The sequence below is a fragment of the Rhincodon typus genome, chromosome 3 (genome assembly GCF_021869965.1).
Source record: "Rhincodon typus isolate 14 chromosome 3, sRhiTyp1.1, whole genome shotgun sequence".
In the NCBI taxonomy this organism is placed as follows: Eukaryota; Metazoa; Chordata; class Chondrichthyes; order Orectolobiformes; family Rhincodontidae; genus Rhincodon; species Rhincodon typus.
The window spans coordinates 73739398-73759656 of record NC_063334.1 but is presented as its reverse complement, the minus strand read 5'-3'; the positions used below and the strand labels follow the sequence as shown (position 1 = coordinate 73759656).

Below are 20259 nucleotides of genomic sequence, written 5' to 3'. Positions count from 1 at the left end.
AATTAATTATTACATTCAATGGCCTTTTATTATTAAGCTGAGATGTTAAACCAACTTCTCCAACACAAACCTGTGCTGAAGCTACATTGCTCTCATCATTTGTATAACCTAATTGACAAGAGACTAGTCCAATCATAGTTGTTGAGCAGCTTCAAGCGGCAAGTGCTACCTACCTGAAACTAACAACAAAGGGAGGCAAAAGTCATCTTGGAGCTTGCTGCTGCCCTACCTATTAAAGCAGGCAGCACCAGAGAATGACTTAGAGGTGGAATGAGGTAGTCTGTAGGCCATTCAGCCCATCAAGCCTACTTCACCATTCAATAAGATCATAGCTAATTTGATTGTCATCTCAAATCCATCTGCCCAACTACCCCTGGTAGTGTTTCACCCCTTACTTAAAAAGAATCTGTATTTTTCTGACTTAAAAACATTCAAACGCTCTGCCTCCACTTCCTTTACAGCAAGAGAATTCCAAAGTTCAAAACTTTCAAAGAGAATAAAAAGCTAATCTCTGTTTTAAATGGGTAAACCTTGACCTTTGAACAATGACTCCTAGTTCTAGATTCTCCCGTAATCTACCCTTTCAAGACCCCTCAGATTTTTATATGTTTCAGTCAAGTTGCCTCTTGCTGTGCAAAACTCCAGCAGGTACAAGTCTGGTCTGTCCAATGTGTCCCCGTAAGACAACCTGCCCATTCCACATATTAGTCTTGTTATTTTTTATTGAACCATCTCCAAGGCATTTACAACCTTCCTTTGATAAGGTGACAAGTACTGTGCACAGTACTACAGATGTGGTCTTACCAGTGTCCTATATGACTGAAGCATAATCTCCCTGTAGCACACCATTCATTACATCTTGTCAATGTGAAAAAGACCCATTTATACCGATTCTCTGCTTTCTATTAGCTAGCAAATCTTCTGTCCATGCTAATGTGCTATGGCATACACCTTGAGCATTTATTTTCAATAATAACCTTTGATGTGCTATCTTACTGGATGCCTTCTGGAAATCAAAGTACAATGCATACTTTCATATTCATATTTTATCCTCAACACCTGTTACCTACTCATTAAACTCCATTAGATTGTTCAAAGATGTTTGTTCAAACAAAACCATGTTGACCTTAACTTGAGGTTATCCAAGTACCTGTCTACAACATTTTTAACAATAACCTCTGACAGATTTTCTATGACAGATGTTAAGCTAACTGGCCTGCAATTTCCTGTGTACTGACTCCCTTTTTGAATAAAGGAGTTAAACTCAGTTACTGGATAAAAATATTAAAATTATGTTTAGAAATAAGTGACTAACGTCTTAGCACTCTCTTTAAAGCTTGTTCCTAATATCCCTTCTCCCCTTTCCACCAGCCCTTCAAAATTCAAAACCATTCCAAAGGCACCAGGATCCTGAGATGTCTTCTGGTGTAGCAATTTTCAAAGCTTGCCACACCAGTTTCCAAGCCCACAGGCCTGTGAAAATCCCAGACATCAACTTCATTTCTCTCTACACAGATCCTGCCTGATTGTGTATTTCCAGCTGAATATTTTGTCTTATATCAGGTGTCAAGCATCTACTTTATTTTAGTTTTTGAGTAAATGCTTAAATCAGTTTCCCATTTTTACACTATAGTTTGTCAAATGTGGTGGAAGAACATTCTAGTGATTGCTGTGTCAGCTTGTATTACATATTTAATATGTAGTCTTACAGTAACTCAAAAGGAATGAATGTTTTCTGCTCAACAGGCTGCGGTAAAAGCTGTGGTAGCATCTAGTCGCCTTGGAAATACAAATAGCCAGAACAACATTGAAAGTAGCAGCACTGATCCCAATGGCTCATCTTTCCAGCAGAACGAAGCAGTGGAAAATGAAAACTTTCAAGATTTACATAGAACAGTGGAAGATGATGTGAATCAAAACACTGGTCATGATAGTGCTGCTAATGCTGGTGATGCCAGTAGTGATGTCAGTGCTCATACCAACACTGGTGATGCCAGCAGTGATGTCAGTGCTGATGCCTACATTGGTGATGTCAGCGGTGATGTCAGTCCTGATGCTGTCACCATGTTAGAATCACAGGAAAGGTCAAAAGAAACACTGCAAGAACAGGAGTTCCCTGACGATATAGAAAAGGTTGATGAATAGGGTGATGTACGTGAACTGGGAATTGTGTGCAGTGCTTCACAGAAATGTTATCATAGAAAGAAGCAGAACCAACATTACAATTTATCTTTGAATGTAGGTTTAAAAAAAAAGCAATTTTACTGCTCCAGTTGTTTAAACTGTACGCTGTGCATGAGATGCCAGTGGTGTGGCTTTTGTGTTGATTTAATAATGGCTGTTAATTGGTGTACAGGCTTGTAATGATGAAAGTTCCACGATATTTTCTTGCATGCAATTTGCTTCAGCAGTTTGAATGGCTTATATAGTCTGAAGCCTGAATGGCTTGTATAGTCCAAAAGATTAGTTCAAGTTGCATCAGCTTTCAGCTGAATTTTAGTCCCTTATTAGCTTGAAGGTTTCATTTAAATTTGCCTATTTTCTATTTTGCGTATAAAGTTGTGCTGATGTCAATCAGTACAGTATTCATTAAATTAATTTCTTCACTGTTACATTCTCTACTTATTAATAAGATTTACAATAGTTTAAAATCATTTTTGTTATAGTTTTGCACTATAGCTTTTCTCATCCATAGACATTTAAAGAGAAAACTTTAAGGACGTTTGAGCTGTTCAAACTGTTTAATTTGAATAATACAGTGCATTATTCCATATCCTAAATCCTTCCATGTCAATAATGCATATAATGTAAAGGAACAGAAGCACTGATAGTTTACTGACGGTTTACAATGAAAATGTTGGTGGCATTGTGGCTCAGTGGTTAGCACTGCTACCTCACGACGTCAGGGACCTGGGTTCGATTCCACCCTCAGGCAACTGTCTGTGTGGAGTTTGCATGTTCTCTTTGTGTCTGTGTGGGTTTCCTCTGGGTGTTCCAGTTTCCTCCCACAGTCCAACGATGTGCAGGCTAGGTGGATTGGCCATGCTAAATTGTCAATAGTGTTCAGGGATGTGTAGATTAGGTGGGTTATAGGGGGATGGGACTGGGTGGGATGCTGTGAGGGTCAGTGTGGACTTGTTGGGCCGAAGGTCCTGTTTCCACACTGTAGGGATTCTGTGAGTTCTATAGCTGTCAAAAGATCAAAACTGCTAATTGGGCAAAGTGGTTTTCTAATGTTAACACTGGAAATTACATTAAACTAATAAAAATAGCATAAATCACTTGCAACAGACCACACACAAATGTAAGTGTTGTGTGTGATACTTTTCTATATTTATTTTGAAAACAGGCATATTTATTTAATGGGTGATAATCTTTGTGTTTTCAGATTGTATTGATATTTTGCTTTTACACTTTCTCAGAATTATTAATGTGAATGGAATCAAACTGGAAATATATTATTAATATTCTTCTGAATACAAAATCTATTGAGTGTCTTTTTCAGTATTTGTAATGCATGCTACACAGAATAAAATTCTAGAATATTTTTTAACATACTGGCATGCAGAATAGGTGCACCGAATAATACATGGTTAAGAAAATCAAAAACAGTTTTTCCTACCCAGTTCCAATCACAAAGTTTATTTGTATTTCTACTCGTGGTCAAAGTGTTGCATTCAAGAACTATGTTAATGATTAAATGTACTGCCTGAGATTATGCCTGATATTTGATTTTTGTTTCACAATTTGGGAAAATTGTTTCTGTTCATATCAAAAGCTTTGTGACATCACATAATACTTTCAACTCAAGGGTTTTCTGATAAAATGACCTTTACAAAAACCTCTTACCTGTAGAACAGTTCCAAAGCAATTCCAGCATTAAATGAGAGACTTAATAGAATTATATTTTTCAATATTTTATGGTGGATATTTTTATTCATTGGAAGAAGTTGGAAAATTCAAAATTACTTCACCTAGCTGACAATAAAAAGTCGTTGTGACAGCTGGGCATACCATTGAGGAAGAAGAGAAATTAAGTTTCCCTGAATTTTGGGTGCAAATTGAAATGTGTGCATGTCCATTTGTATAAAAGAAGTAAAATTTATGTAACCACCTTATCTGTATGATTGTAGTAAGAGCTCATGTGCCTACAATACTGCATGTCAATGTTTCCAGCACAGCAAGATCTGTACACAACAGGAGGACCAGCGGTGGGGTTTGCGGACCATGTGGTACACACAGTCTGTTCTTCTTAAATGTAAACAGCTCTTAAAGGTAAAAAAATTATTGCAATTATATAAATTCTTGCAAACTAATCACCAGGGCAGACAGAGAGGATGAAAAGCTTGATGTATTAGTAGTGCATTTGGGCAAAAAAGACAGGGGACAAGGAGAGTGGGTGAGAGATTAGTGCAGTGATCGGGAGATCCTCAGGTACTACCCTTGTGAATGTGGCCAAAGAGGAGAGTCTAGACCTCTGTATCTGGTTGCATAGTGACATTATAGGTCTAATGAATTGGCATGGACTATTGCAGACCATGTGGGGTAGGAACAAATACATTGTTGTTAGGCTTGGCACCCAATCCACCACCTTCAATTTTCAATATCTTAATTATTGATGCAGTATAGCAATGGTGTGAATCATTTACATGACACACCGCAGAAATTCACTAAGGCTCCCATGACAGCACCTTTCAAACCTGTGACCTCTATCAACTGGAAGAACAAGGGCAGCAGGTGCATGGGAACTACAGCACCTGAAGATGCCCCTCCAAGCCACACACCAGTCTAACTTAGAAGTATATCCAGGTCCTTCATCGCAACTAAATGAAAGTTCTGGAACACTCTGCCAAACAGTACTCTAAGTGCTGCACCAGATGGATTGCAATTGTTAAAAAGGCAGCTGACCACCACCTTAACATAATTGATATTGGGTAAAGTGGAGTAGCAGATAAACAGGAGAGTGAAGAAGGCATTTGGTGTGCTTGCTTTTATTGGTCAGTGCATTGATATAGGAGTTGGGAGGTCATGTTGCGGCTGTACAGGACATTGGTTGGGCCACTTTTGGAATACTGTGTTCAGTTCTGGTCTCCTTGTTATAGGAAGGATGGGTTCAGAAAAAACTTACAAAGATGTTGCCAGGGTTGGAGAGTTTGAGCCATAAGGAGAGGCCGAATAGGCTGGGATCATTTTCTGTGGAACATCAGAGGCTAAGGGGTGACCTTATAGAGGTTTATAAAATCATGAGGAGCATAGATAGGGTGAATAGTCAAGGTCTTTTCCGCAAGGTAGGGGAGTCCAAAACTAGAGGGCATAGGTTTAAGGTGAGAGGAGAAAGATTTAAAAGGGACCTACGGGGCAACATTTCCATGCATAGGGTTGTACGTGTATGGAATGAACTGCCAGACAGAGGAAGTGGTGGAGGCTGTTACACTTACAACTTTTAAAAGGCATCTGGATAGGTATATGAATAGGAAGGGTTTGGAGGGATAAGGGCCAAATGTTGGCAAATCGGACTAGATTAATTTAGGCTATCTGTTTGGGGCATGGACGAGCTGGAGGAAAGGGTCTGTTTCCATGCTGTACATCTCTATGACTCTGATAAAGGTTGGCCTTGCCAGCAATGGCCAGGTCTGAAGAAAGAATATTTTCTTAAAAAGGAGCTACTCTAGATGGATGCACAACATTCTTATCTCTGGTGCGATTAAGATTTCCCATTTTTAATTTTAACTAGTAGTATTTAAAGGGACAAAGAAGATGAAGTCACCTGCAAGCTGTATGGTCGATACTGGTGCTATTCAACAGGACACAGACAACAGCCTGTTACTGCATGCCGCTATTCAGGGTGTAAGCTTGGAAATTTGGCAAGGCAATTAGTCTAATTTGCAATAGCATTTAACTACAATTTACTGTTAATGTTTATTTCAGTCTTAGAGCTGAATAAGCTCCCAACTGGAAAGGTAGTTGCAATCTGTTAATCAGGAGCTAGGCTGACCTAACAAAAACATAAGTTGCTGGAAAAGCTCAGCAGGTTTGACAGGATCTGTGAAGAGATAATCAGAGTTAATGTTTTCGGGTCTGGTGACCCTTCCTCAGAACCGTTCTGAGGAAAGGCCACTGGACCCAAAAACATTAACTCTGATTTTCTCTTCACAGATGCTGCCAAACCTGTTGAGCTTTTCCAGCAACTTCTGTTTTGTTCCTGATTTACAGCATCCACAGTTCTTTTGGATTTTAGCTAGTTTGACCTAGTTTTATTCTAGCCAGCAGTGCTGAATTCTCTGTAGAATTTCAGCAAGTATAAATGCAGGTGGTTTTGCAAAGTACATGAAGTCAGCAGCAAAGAGATGCTTATCTTGTGTGGCTAGGCACAGAGTACAGGCTTTGGAATTTAATTAGTGCTGTCAGGGAGGAGGTCCAGTCTGAGCAACTGATGGATTAGCAATAAGAAGTAACAAGTGAATAACTGGTGAGAGTTTCAGAACTTCAAAAGTTTCAAAAAAGCACAAGAAAATAGAGAGAGCTATCTTCTATTTCTTCTGGACTGTTGCTGGAAAAGTGTGGTTTCACAGGGAAATGGTTAAGTGGCTGGCTAGTGAGTGTTTCACTTGTTTTCTTTGATATCTAAAGAAAATGCACTGCAGTCACACTTAACAAATGCTTAACTCAGAGGAAATCCCACACTGGTCGACAGCTCCAATATTCCCAATCCCGGTGGCACCAAAGCTTGGGAGTGGATGCTGCCAGGATTGCATTCAGCCCCAGGATGCATGCGCCAATGGATCCCAGAACCAAGGTCCGTTGGAGCATTAGGCTGGGAGTGCTTGTACATCCTAGGAAAAGGGTTGGGAGTTGGGGTTGGGGATGGGGATTGGTGGGGAGCAAAGGGGTGAGTTTTAAAGTTCAGGTATGGAGGAAGGAGTCTGAAGTGCAAAAGATACTCTCCAAAGTTAGCACCGCCCATCTTTTAAAAATCTTATTTGAAAAAGGCCTGACCATGCAAGTACAATAATGTTAGACCATAAGGTACAGGAGCAGAATTAGGCCATTCAGCCGATTGAGTCTGCTCCACCATTTGATCATGGTTGCAATGTTTCTCAACCCATTCTTCTGTCTTCTCCTTTTGCTAACCCAAGAACCCATCTGCCCCTGTCTTAAATACACTCAATGACTTGCCCTCCCCAGCCTTTACAGCAATGAGTTCCACAGATTTACCACACTCTGACTGAAGAAATTCCTGCACACCTCATTTCAAAAGGGTAATCCTTGACTCTGAGGCTGTGTCCACAGGTCCCAGTCTCTCCTACTAGTGGAAACATCTTCTCCATGTCCATTCTAACCAGGTCCCTCAGTATTCTGTAAGTTTCATTGAGATTCCCCATGTCCCCCATCCTTCTAAATGCCATCGAGTACAGATCCAGAAGGCTTAATCATTCCTCATATGACAAACCCTTCATCCCCAGGATCATCTTTGTGAACCTCCTCTGGGCTCCCTCCAATGCCAGCACATTATTCCTTAGATACAGGGCCCTAAACTGCTCATAATATTCCAAATGCAATCTGACCAGTGCCATTTACAGACTCAGCAGTACATCTCTGCTCATGTATTCTAGCCCTCTTGAAATGAATGTTAACATTGCATTTGCCTTTGTAATTGACAACTGTACCCACATGTTAGTCTTGACAGAATCCTTAAGTAGGACTCCTAACTCTCTTTGTGCTTGAGATTTCCAAATCCTATCCCCACTTACAAAATAGCCTATCCCTCTATTCTTCCAACCAAAGTGCATAATCTTACAATTTCTCTCTGCCACTTATTTGCCTAATCTCCTTTATCCAAGTCCTTCTGCAGCCTCCCTGCTTCCTCAATACTACCTGTCCCCCTAGCTATCATTGAGTCACCTGCAAACTTAGCAACAATGCTGTCAGTTCCTTTGTCCAGATCGTCAATGTATAACATGAATGGGTGTGGTCCCAACACTGACCCTGTGAAACTCCACTAGTTACCAGCTACCATCCTGAAAAAGTTCCTATTGTCTCCACTGTGCCTTCTGCCAGCCAATCAATCATCTATCCATGCCAATACCTTGCCCCTAATACCATGATTTCTTATCCTATTTTGCAGTGTCCTGTGTGCCACCTTGTCAAAAGCCTTGTGGAAACTTAAATAGATCACGTCCATTGGCTGTCCTTTGTCTAGCTTGCTTGTTACCTCCTCGAAGAATTCTAATAGATTTGTCAGGCATGACCTCCCCTTGATGAAGCCATGCTGATTCAGCCCTAATTTACCATGCATTTTCAAGCACTCCACAATCTCATCCTTAATGATGGACTCTAAAATCTTACCAACAACCAACGTCAGACTAACATGCCTATAATTTCCCATCTACTGCCTCCCTCCCTTCTTAAACAGGAATGTTTCATTAGCCATTTTCCAGTCCTCTAAGACCCACCCTGACTCCAGTGATTTCTGAAAGACCACACCCAATACCTCCACACTCTTGTCAGCTTTCCCCTTCAGAATCCTGGGGTGCAGTCCATCCGGTCCAAGTGATTTATCCACCTTCATTTCCCTAGCATTTTCTTCTTAGTGATTGCCACTAAATTCACTTCGGCCCCCAATTCTCTTGAAAGTTCTGGTATACTTTTCTGTCTTGCACATGAAGACTGATGCAAAATACCTGTTCAATTCCTCCACCATTTCTTTGTTCCCTATTACTACTCCTCTAGTGTCATTTTCCAGCAGTGCAATTTCAACAGTTGCCTCTTTTATTTATATATATCTAAAAAAAACTCAGTTTTCTTATATTACTAGCTAGTTTACCCTCATATTTCATTTTCACCCTGCCTATTGCTTTTTTTTAAATTTGCCCTTTGCTCATTTTTAAAGGCTTCCCAGTCTTCAGGCTTCCCAATAATCTTCTGAGTCTCTGACTCAGCCATGGTTGCCGCAGCCTCCCCTTAGTATGTTTCTTCTTCCTTGGGTTGGATTTCTGCTGTGCCTCCCAAATTACCCCCAGAAACACTTGCCATTGTTGCTCCACCATCTTCCTTGCTGGGCTTCCCTTAGAATCAACTCTGGCAGGCAGCTGCCTATTTTGGCATCCACCCACCTATCACCGTAGTCAGCTAAAGGTGTGGGTAGAAATTGATGGCTTGGGCACCAATCTTATTTTACATGTTCCCTTGCCCAAAGCACACTCTGCAGAGCCATTTAAAATCCAGCCAAATGTCTCAGTGGTGCAGTGCAAGCTCAGATAGTTGCTACCATGCAGGCTCAGACTGATGCCACTTTGAATGTTGATTTCAGTGCACAAAAATATATGCGGTCCATCAAGTAGGTTATTGGGATGCTGATGTGCCACCTCATGAGACTGGAGTCATTGCCCTGGAGAACCAAACCCTCTGTCATCTCTCAAGGGTACTGCATTCAATTTTCCACAACTGCCACTCTTGTCAACACCCTTTCTGGTTCTCCTTAACCAGCCAGCTCAGACTGTTGTTACCAATTCTGGGGCGATGTAGCCTAAAGCCAGCTCACAGTTACATGATATTGTCTTGCAACTTCATTCACAGTGAACATCCCTTCCATCAGCTATTCTGCAATCATCGAGATAGCACTACATAGGAGTATATGGACATGCAAGACATCTATAAGGCAGGCTATGAGAGAATGCATGAAAATGAATTGTCCATTGAAGTTTGGATAATTTGATGAGTTGCTGATTGAAGGTATTTTGTGAAGGTTTTTTTAGTTGATTCTTATTATGGAATGTTGCCCAAGTGGGAATTGTGAAATGAATGTGATGTTGGTCAGTGATGGGTCCATGCTAAGATGGAGTTGTTGATATGGAAACAAACCTCTCTTAATTTGCTCGTGCATATTCCATCCACTTACATGGGACCCAGGATATATCCTTCTTTGTCTCTCCCCGACTATGCTTCCTCCTCACAGAACTTCAGTTCCACCCCACCCCACTCCCCACCCCTTTACCTTCTCTGTTCAGTTCCTTGGTCCTATTGCAGACCACAAGGCACTGAACAATAATTTGTGAAATGGCTTTGATTTGGCACAAGTCCTAATCTTTGATGAGAAATGCACGGATTTGTGGTCAGCAGCTGCGTGGTCCTAGTTTGGAATCCTGACATCACAGCAGCTGTATAATATTTGTGTAATAGTTGCTTTCTAATATCATAGATTCAAAGCCTCTGCATATCCCAATTTTGCTGCAATGCCACATAAACCTCACAGAAAAAGGCCAGCAAACAATTGCTTTCCAAGAAAAGGCAGTAGACTCCATATTGATTGAATTTCTAGGCCCTAGACTTTAACCTGTTCATTAGATCACTTAAAGAGTTACCTCTAGTCTAATTGTAAATTAATCTCACCAATTATATCAATAAAACCATAACAAATAAGAACAGAAATAGGCCGTTTGGCCTCAAGCCTGCTACAACATTCATGACGATCATGGCTGATCCAATACTCCTCAGGTTTACTTTCCTACCCGTTACCCATAACCCATAACCTTTGATTACGTATTGGTACCTAGGGTAAGTTGCAAGCAAGCCTGTTGGCATTGCTCGACCGAGAAATAATAGATAAGCCTTTATTCAACCCCACTGTTCATTTGGTCCATCATTCGACCCTAATTATTGAGTAACTGGATGTTCAATGTCTAAATTTAAGTGCTGCAAATTTTGACCACAAAATTAATAAATAATTTATATGTTGTGGCTTCATTGTTTGAGTTTATCTTTGGTCAAGCAAGAAAATGCAAATTAATTCATTCAGTAGCTTGTGCATAGCTTTAGTGGAGGCACTGCAAATGCTAATATCAGAGTTCAACAGGCCAAATTTATCCATCATTCACTCCTATACTGATAACTGATTAACAAATTCCAAATGAATGCTTAACAAGTTTAGATGAGGGAAGGATATGTCGAGTGGTCCCTATAAATTTTCTTTCCAGGGTACCTACCAGTATGTCTGATTAGATTCATCACTGCTAACCATCTCTTAAAATGGAGTAAAAATTCAAGAACAATTTTCTTCTTACAGAACATAATTACTTAACACCATTGGATCAGGATGAAATGGTTATACATAAAGAGGTATTATGTTTTATAATGCTGTGCATGACAATGGTTGATTATAATGTACGAGATCTGATAGAAAAGTGAGAGAAAATGTATTATTCTGCTGGTTTTCATTCAAAGTATTTCGTTGTGGAATGTTGTAAGATGTCAATGTAATAAAATTTCAGTAATAAAAGCTGTTTGGATATCTGACAAAGTGCTCTTTATTATTAATATTTGGGCATCAACTATGTAGAAAATTCTTTCTTGGTTATACTTTGACAACTACATTCAGGCTTGCAATTTTCTTTCTGATTTGGACTCAAATTCGTTTTATTCATTAAGTGGATGTGGACATCACTGACCACACCAGCATTTATTGCCGATTCCTGGTTGCCCTTCAGATGGTGGTGAGCTGCCTTCTTAAACCACTGCAGTTCATTTGGTGTAGGTAGACAAGAACAACAGTGGATAGCAGCTCCAAGGCTTTTGAATAGTACATTGGAGGCCTTGCTCAAGGAGGCGTAGTGGAGGAGTAATGTCATCTCTCAGGAGACCCTCCAGACAACATTCAGACGATATAGGGAGCAGGTAACTGTGGTGGACTGTGGCAAGAGTCTAGCTCTTAGGACCTGGAAACAAAGTTTCAAGATGTTTGGTGATCTCACTACTATGACTAAGGTCAATAAATACATCATCAAATGCCATAATCCTCACGAGCCTCTCACAGAATTCAATGCAGAAAATCAAATCATTCACCTACCTACATTATCTGTCAATCGTTATTCATATCTAATACTTCACAAGTTCACTTCCATCTCATACATTATGAAGAGCAGCTGTTCAGCCATTGAGTCTGCACTGACCTTCCGAAGAGCATCCCACCTAAACCCAGCCCACTAGCCCCGTCCCATAAATCTGCACCTAGCCTGCGCATCCACGGACATTACAGACAATTTAACATAGCCAATCCACCTAACCTGGACATCTTTGGTCTGTGGGAGGAAACTGCAGCACCCGGCTGAGACCCACGCAGATGTGGGGAAGAACGTGCAAACTCCACATAGATAGTCACCCGAGGTTGGGATTGAACCTGGGTCCCTGGCACTGTGAGACAGCAGGGCTAACCACTAAGACCCTGTGCTGCCCCTTTCCCTGAACACTTGCCAAGTACGGTATCTTACCAAAAGACTTTTCGTCCCTGTTTTGTGCTGCTTCTGCTCATTTTCCATCATGCTACAGGTCAAGGGCATTGCAAGATCTACATTCATGTGTGGAAGTAAATTGTGCAGATTCCTTTAAGGTAGAACAAAGTTCTTCAACAGACAGCACAACACTCCTTGTGTTCGTCAGTATCTCTTAATTCTGTAAGCCATCAAAAGTGTTTATAATCACATTAAGAGCTAGTGGGAATTAATCAGCAAACCATTTGAAAGTTGTTGATTGATTTAAATAATGCTGAGGGGAGGTCCTTTCTGCTACTGAAAGTATTCTAGTATGTGAGGTTAACATAGGATGTTAGCTGGACTGTTGAGCTCAAAATTATATTGCTGACTGATGTCATGATTTGCCAATCCTGCCTAATCCCTGTGGACCTTCTCTCCATGCGCATGGTAAGACCCTGGTTAAAAGGATGTCTGGTACAACCAGCACTAGAAGTTTGTATTCGTGCTGGACACAAACTGGCACTTGCAATGTCAAAAATATGGGTGCTTTTGCATTTGAAATTTTTGGCCTTCAGTCCAAACAGATTTTCTTAATTTGTTGAATTACAATATTTTACTCTTTGAATTTCAAATAATGTAAATTAAAATATATTAAGTACATCATGATGATCAGAATTTAAATTGATTATCTACAAACAGTCACTAATCTCATTATAATCAAAATTGTAATATTGCTTTTACACATAAAAAAAGTACATTAAATGCTGAAACACTAGGTATGGCCGCAGCCACCAAACAATATTGCACTTATCTACTGAGCTCTGCAGCACAGTACAAAGGAATTTATGTCAAGAAATTATATATGAAAATAATTATTATTTTCATTTAAATCTAAGTTTTCAAAGCATTCCGGAGTTCATTGTAGAAGTTGACTAATGAATTCGACATTGCAGAGTCCACTGCAGCCTGAGGCAGCATTCCTCGTAAATCAGTCTGAATAAAGCCAGTCAAGAGGCTGCAGTCAGGTTCATTCTTCAAAGGAATGCAAAACCATCCACATGGGTGATTAAATCCGCGAACAAAATTAGTTTGTTCCTTCCCATATTCGACACTGACTCCTGTGTTATCAAAAAGATTGTCAATTAATACAATTAGACATTTCAGAACATTACTCTCCAAAATAATTAAATGCCTTTTCAAGACTATTATATGTACTGAAAACATTCAGCTTACCATAAAGTCACATAGCTAGGAAATAATGCTAAAATGTTGCTTTTAATGATATTTTAAAAAAAAAACACTATTTCAGTTACAAGTATCAGGTGGGCCCACATAAGCTGCGTTGGAAAATTCTGGAATCTTATTGAGGAAGATATGGCAGGAGACATTGAAAATCTTAATGTAATTAGACAAGTGTCAATATCGTTCTCTGGAAAGTAAATCAAGTTGAAATAGTGGTTGGAGTTTTTTGCGGAAGAAACAAGTTAGGAAAGATGATGAAGGATCTTTGGACATACTGTACTCAGAATTTCCAAAGACATTTGACAAAGTTCCATTCCAAAGTTCACTGTGCAAAGTAAGAGCTCATGATGTTGAGTGGATAGAGGATTGTTTAGCCAACAGGAAGCAGAAACTAGGCATAAATGGGTCATTTTTGGTTTGGCAAGATATGATGAATGGAGTAGTGCAACTATTTGCAATTTATATCAATGACTTGAAGGTACCAGATGTATGGTTGCTAAATTTGCTAAAGACACAATGATTGTAGGAAAGTAAGTTGTGAAAAGGTAATAATCTTTATCCTTTGCAGCAACAAAAACAGAAGTTGCTGGAAAAGCTCAGCAGGTCTGGCAGCACAGTTCTGAGGAAGGGTCAACTCTGTTAACTCTGATTACTCTTCACAGATGCTGCCAGACCTGCTTAGCTTTTCCAGCAACTTCTGTTTTTGTTCCTGATTTACAGCATCCACAGTTCTTTCAGTTTTTATATTCTTTGCAGACTCCTTATGTGAGCAGGCAAAAATTTGGCAAATGGAGTATAATAGAAAATGAACTTGTTCATACTGGCAAAAAAATAGAAAAGCAGCTTTTTTTTTTAAAAATGGAGTGACAGAGATTGCAGAAATCTGAGGTGCAAAGAGATATAGGTATTCTGGTACACTAATCACAAAAAGTTATTACACAGGTATAACAAGTGGGCTGTGGGCATTGTTTGCTGAATCAGCATTTGGTGCCCATCCCTAGTTTTGCTTGGACTGATTATCAAAGCAAAATACTGCAGATACTGGAAATCTGAAAGAAAAACAGGAAATACTAGAGAAGCTCAGCAGGTCTGACAGCACTTGGGGAGTGAGAAACAGAGTTACTGTTTATATCCATTATGACTCTTCCTCAGACAAGTTTTGGATTTGAAACATTAACTCTGTTTCTCTCCCTACAGATGCTGCTATACCTGCTGAATTTCTCTGGCACTCTATTTTTATTGGCACGTAAGAGACAACTACATTACTGTGAGTCTCGAGTCACATGTAGGCCAAACCAGGTAAGGATGGCAGATTTCTTTCCCTTTAGGACATTAGTGAACCAGATATTTTTGTTAAAACAATGATTACACGGTCAACATTCATTAATTCCAGATTTTTTTTGAATTGAATTCAAATTTCACCATCTGCCATGGCAGGATTCAAAACTTTGTCCCCAGAATATTAGCCTGGGTCTTTTGAATTACTAATCCAGTATCATTACCACTACGTTATCATTTCCCAATATAGTAGGGAGATGACGATTGCTGTTTATCACAAAGGGAATGGAACATACAAGTAGAAATGCCTTGCTACATTTATATTGGATGTTGGTGAGACCATATCTGGAATACTGTGTACAGTTTTAGTCTCATTATTTAAGAATGATTATGAATGCATTAGAAACAGGTCAGAGAAGGTTCACTTTACTGGTAATTTGGGTGGGGTGTGGAATTATCTTACGATAAAAGATTGGACCAGCTGAGTCTGTACCTATTGGAGTTTAGAAGAATAAAATGGTGATTTTATGGAGACATAGAAGATCCTGAGAGAATTTGACAAGGGGATCCCTCTTTTCAGCACTCACCCCTATGGGAGAGACTAGAATTAGGGGATATAGTTTAGAAATATGGGGTCTTCCATTTAAAATGAAAGATGAGATTTTTATTTCTTGCAGAGGTTGTGACACTTTCAACTACTTTCCGCAGAGAGCAGTGATAGCTGGGTCATTGAATATTTTAAAGGTAAAGTAGATCATTCTTGATAAACACAGAAGTTAAAGGGTTTTCAGAAATAGGTGGGAGTGTAAAGCTGAGGCCACAAACAGATCAACTCTGATCTTATTGAATGGTGGAACAGGTTTGAATAGTCAACTCCTGCTCCTAATTTGTATGCTCATCTGTTCGTATACAGAAAATTTTACTAATGTGCAGCTTTACATAAAGCCTTATCACTGGGAGCATAGTTTGTAGAATTAACTTATTGAGTAATTATTCTTGGTATTTGAAGTTTTCGCATTCAGTGTTCAAGGTACCAGAATCAAAATGTTCTCTTTTCCATCTACCGGCAAGAAACTTGGAACAACTCAGCTACAAATATGTGAAATAGAGAACCAGCACTTGAGGATCAAAAACTAAATACCCGCATGAGAAAATTAATTTGTAAGCAGCGTTTTCCTACTAATTTGTGATTAGTGAAAAATGCATCTCAATGCTGTTTGCCTTACGAAGTTAAAACCTCCAGTAGTCTCTCCAACAGATTCAGTTGTACTACCATCGACTTCTTAAAGCTCTAGACTGCTTTATCATCGCTTTCCATCCACAATTTCACACATTTCAGAATCCAAATCTGACTGAATTGAAATCAGGCACAAGACCCATGTACCTTGAAGGAAAAGCAGAAATGAGAAGGTTGTAAACATAGCTACATATACTTACCACAAGACAGCAATCCATTCTGGTAATCTGTGGTATATGAGAAGTCGATAAACTCTCTTGGTGCAATGAGATTCCACAACTGTCCTGCTGTAGTGTAATGCATCAAACAGCAGCCCTGCTGTAAAGGGAAAAAGTTAACATTTTTAATAAGTTTTTTTCATTTTACACCTTTCTGTACAAACAAGTTGCATTTATATAGCACTTTTAATATAGTAAAACATTCAAAGGCGTTTGACAAATATTACCCACAAAATTTGACAGATGGAAGGAGGCATTAGGACAGATGGCCAAAAGTTTGGTCAAATAGGTAGACATTTAAAAAATCATTGGGTCGAATGGTGGAGACATTAAGAGAGAATGACAGAACTTAACATCTTGACAGTTGAAAAACAGCAGTAGTGGAGCACTTCAAATCGGTTGTATCAGAGGCCAGACTGGGGAAGCACAAAGATCTGGTTCATTTTAAGCCTGCTAAAAATCACAGAGAGGGAGGCGCAAGGCCATGTAGGAGTTCTGGAAACAAGGATGTACATTTTTAAATTGAGTATTGCTAGACCAAGAACCAGTGTAGGTCCGTGAGCTTGAGGATGATGGATGAATAGGAGTCGGTGTAAGCTAGGAGGCAGAGTTTGGGATGAACTAAAATTTGTTTAGGGTGGAATAAGGATACCTGGCCAGAATAACTTTGGAATAATTAAGCTTAGACATAGCAAAGGCATGGGTAGAAGTTTCAGCAGCAAGTGAGCTGACGCAGGGCTAAAACCAAGCAATTTTATCAAGGTAGTAATGCACTCACCTGGTTCTATACTTTTCTATCTAGTCTTAATCAAGAATCACCCACACTATCTTCTGTTTCCTCTCTCACATTAATGTTGACCTTAGTTGACTCCTTCACTATTTCTCAATTATCAGGCTGTTTATCTGACATCCAGTACCAGATAGTGCAGTGGCACTGGAGGAGGATGGAGGAGACAACTGTGTCAAAGGCAGACAAATATTCTTTATTTATGTGAAACTTTACCACAAAAGAAATGAAAAATAATAATTCAAGAAAATCTTACAAAATAAAGTAAATCTGTCTTCCACATCACTGTGACATTGACAATAATTCTCTATCATAGAGGTGTTGTGCATAATGGTAAAGGACTCCAGGCCAGGTTCAAGTCATATGGTCAACAAAACCTGGCATAGAAGTAATGCTAGTAAGGTGTCAAACAGGCTGATTATACCAGTTTGTAAATGCTTCCACTATCTTTTGGCAGGTCGTAAAAGTGGGAAAGTTTCCTGGTCACCAATCCTGCAGAAGACATTGGCAAACTATTACAGTACTTTGCTGATAAATGGACCAACTCAACAGAAGCCCATGGCCCAACCTTCAGAAACAGGGAAAGGAGACCAGACAGTATTATTTTTGTTTTTTTCTGGTTTTTTGTTCATCTCCTTCTTGCTCCTTCACAGTTAACTTATCAAATTAAGAAACCTTTTCTGATTCTCACCTCCCTTTCCATGGCTGCTACTACCCCTCTTTTACACCTGAATTTAATCATTTTTGATCCAGCTATTTTTGCCATCAGTGCTGCTCCATGTCACTTTCCACTGACCAAAATTATTTTTTTTTTGAGTCACGGTCCATAATAGGAGAGTTAAGTGAAGCACTTATGGTTCTCCTTTCCTTTGGGTCCCAAGTCACACTTTGTGGAATGCTTTATTTACAACACGAATAGACGTACTAATTTCTGATAGGTTCCCTTGGAGGACAAGACAGTAGGCTTAGCATATAAAAATTGTTCCAGTTATTTCTGGTAGGCTGTAAAGTTCAGATAAGACACAGTACTAATACAAAAGCAAGATACTTCAGATTGCAAAATACAGTCAAGAAGCAAACACCTGAAAAACAAGATGGCCTGGACACTCAAAAACAACAGAAACATAAATGAGGAAACAGGCCTGAAATTGCTAAACTTAATGTTGAGTCCAGAAGGCTGTAATTGCCTAATTGAAAGATGAATATGGGAAATAGGAGCATTCAGCCCTTAAGACCCAACTGAATCCTATCCTCCATTAATGAGACCATGGCTGATCTTCCATCTTACAAGATTTTTTTTGCATCCTTTGATATTTTAAATATATAGGAATCTTAAATAATCTTTGTCTTGAACTTACTCAAGTCTCTAGGGCATAAAAAAGATTCACTGCCTCCGAGTAAAGAAATGCCTCCAAATTTCAGTCCTAAATGGCCCGCCCCTTATTCTGAGACAGTGTACCCTCATCCTATACTTCTCATCCAGGGGAAATATCCTGCTCGTACTTCAAACACTAAGCATTTTGTATTTTTGGAGATAGTAGGAACTGCAGATGCTGGAGCATCTGAGATAACAAGGTGTAGAGCTGGATGAACACAGCAGGCCAAGCAGCATCAGAGGAACAGGAAAGCTGACGTTTCGGGCCTTTACCCTTCTTCAGAAAATCTTCTTTTCTGAAGAAGGGTCTAGGCCCAAAACGTCAGCCTTCCTGCTCCTCTGATGCTGCTTGGCCTGCTGTGTTCATCCAGCTCTACACCCTATTTTGTATTTTTGAATGAGATCATTTGTCATTCTTTGAAACACCAGAAAATTAGCACCCAGTCAATTTAACTTTCCATTCCAGGTCAAGCCTTCTATTTCAAAAATCAGTATCCTGAACCTTTGTTGTACTATCTCTACGCAAGTATACTCTTCCATGGGTGAAGTGTTCTGAATGTTTTCATCCTGCCATTCACATGCGCTCAAGCCAGATATTTTGTTTCTTTACTACAACACTTACCACTTCCATTGTTTTCTGCACTGTGAAATGTTTTTGTCATAACTAAAATAATTCCTCAGAGGCCAGTATCCTGTCACCAAGTCACCCTTTATTTACACATGGCAAGTCCCTGACACTGATCCAGCTGTCAGAGTGAGCCAAACCTCTGACATTCCTGTTCTTTATCAGTCAGCTAGGGCTCCCTGATTGGACCAGATTAACATCCCCAATCAGGAACTTGGTCCATCTGCTGATCTCGTTACAATCACTACATCCCTCCCCCTCTGAGTCCAAAGACATAGGCAGGTTTTTTTTTCAGCTACTACTGGTATGTTTTAGCACTGGGTTAGGTTCTTCCAACTCTGCCTCTGATACGGGCAGCATGTAATACACTGTAGTTCCTCCACTGCACCCAGAGTGTCTTGGAAGAAATTAATTCTCTCCTTCAGGTGGAAAAGATGTCGAGGCAGCAACATCTGTTGTGTCTATCTCAGATACAGAGGTATCTTCAACGTGTGACAGAGAGTGAGAACCCATAGGCAGTAAAGGAGCTAAGCAAGTTTTAGTCCCACAGCATTTGCAAATTTGCAGCTTTCATATGGTTCACATCCTTGTTCAAGATCATCGCACCTACCCAAACTTTATATGTCACTGGAATTGACCTCATGTTAACCATGCCTATTCTCTATGCAGGGCCATTCCTGCAGTTCCTACACCAAACTTTTTCCCTGAAGTAAACTATCTTTCTCGGCTAGTGGGGTCTTGTGTCTGGCATCAGCATTCCGGATGCCGTTTCACCATCCCCCGAAGGTCCATGAAGATCAGATTTAACGTGGTGCAGAGTCTCCTCTCCATTAGTAACTTTTCGGGAGCTATACCTGTAATTGCATGAGGGGTGGTCCTATAATCAATAGGAATCAGGCCAGTTTGGTATCTAGTGAAGCTGTAGGCTGTTTCCTTAAGCCTGCCTTCAAAGTTTGGACTGCTTTTTCTGCCAGACCGTTGGATGACGGATGATATGGAGCTGTTCTTTTATGTCAAGTACCATTTGACCTTAGGAAATACTCAAATTTCTTGCTGGTAAACAATGGCCCATTATCTGTGACCAACACTTCTACGAGTCTATAATAATAACAAAAGATGCATGCAGTTTTCCTATTGTTGTCTCATCCAGCCACCTACAGCGAGGGTCCACAATGACTAAGAATATTGAACTCACGAAAGGACCTGCACAGTCAACATGTAACCGAGCCCTGGGTTTACCACGTTATTCCCA

General features: G+C 39.8%; 2 protein-coding genes across 5 annotated transcripts in view; one reads left to right on the top strand and one right to left on the bottom strand.

Moving 5' to 3' along the window:
- The window catches only part of camk4 (calcium/calmodulin-dependent protein kinase IV), a 102485-nt gene extending 98769 nt beyond the window's left edge, over window positions 1-3716 (top strand). Inside the window, exon 11 of the mRNA XM_020529373.2 lies at window positions 1747-3716. Within this exon, the coding sequence (XP_020384962.1) occupies window positions 1747-2145 (399 nt within the window). The 3' untranslated portion in view covers window positions 2146-3716. The remainder of the gene's footprint in view (window positions 1-1746) is intronic.
- Window positions 3717-11285: 7569 nt separating this feature from the next.
- The window catches only part of stard4 (StAR-related lipid transfer (START) domain containing 4), a 58547-nt gene continuing 49573 nt past the window's right edge, over window positions 11286-20259 (bottom strand). For 2 of the 4 annotated variants that reach the window (XM_048619655.1, XM_048619662.1), the window contains exons 6-7: window positions 16203-16320; window positions 11286-13363 (exon numbers count right to left, since the gene is read on the bottom strand). In XM_048619655.1, coding sequence (XP_048475612.1) covers window positions 13137-13363; window positions 16203-16320 — 345 coding nt within the window. In that variant the 3' untranslated portion in view covers window positions 11286-13136. The remainder of the gene's footprint in view (window positions 13364-16202; window positions 16321-20259) is intronic. The other 2 variants (XM_048619649.1, XM_020529349.2) reach the window with 2 other exon arrangements.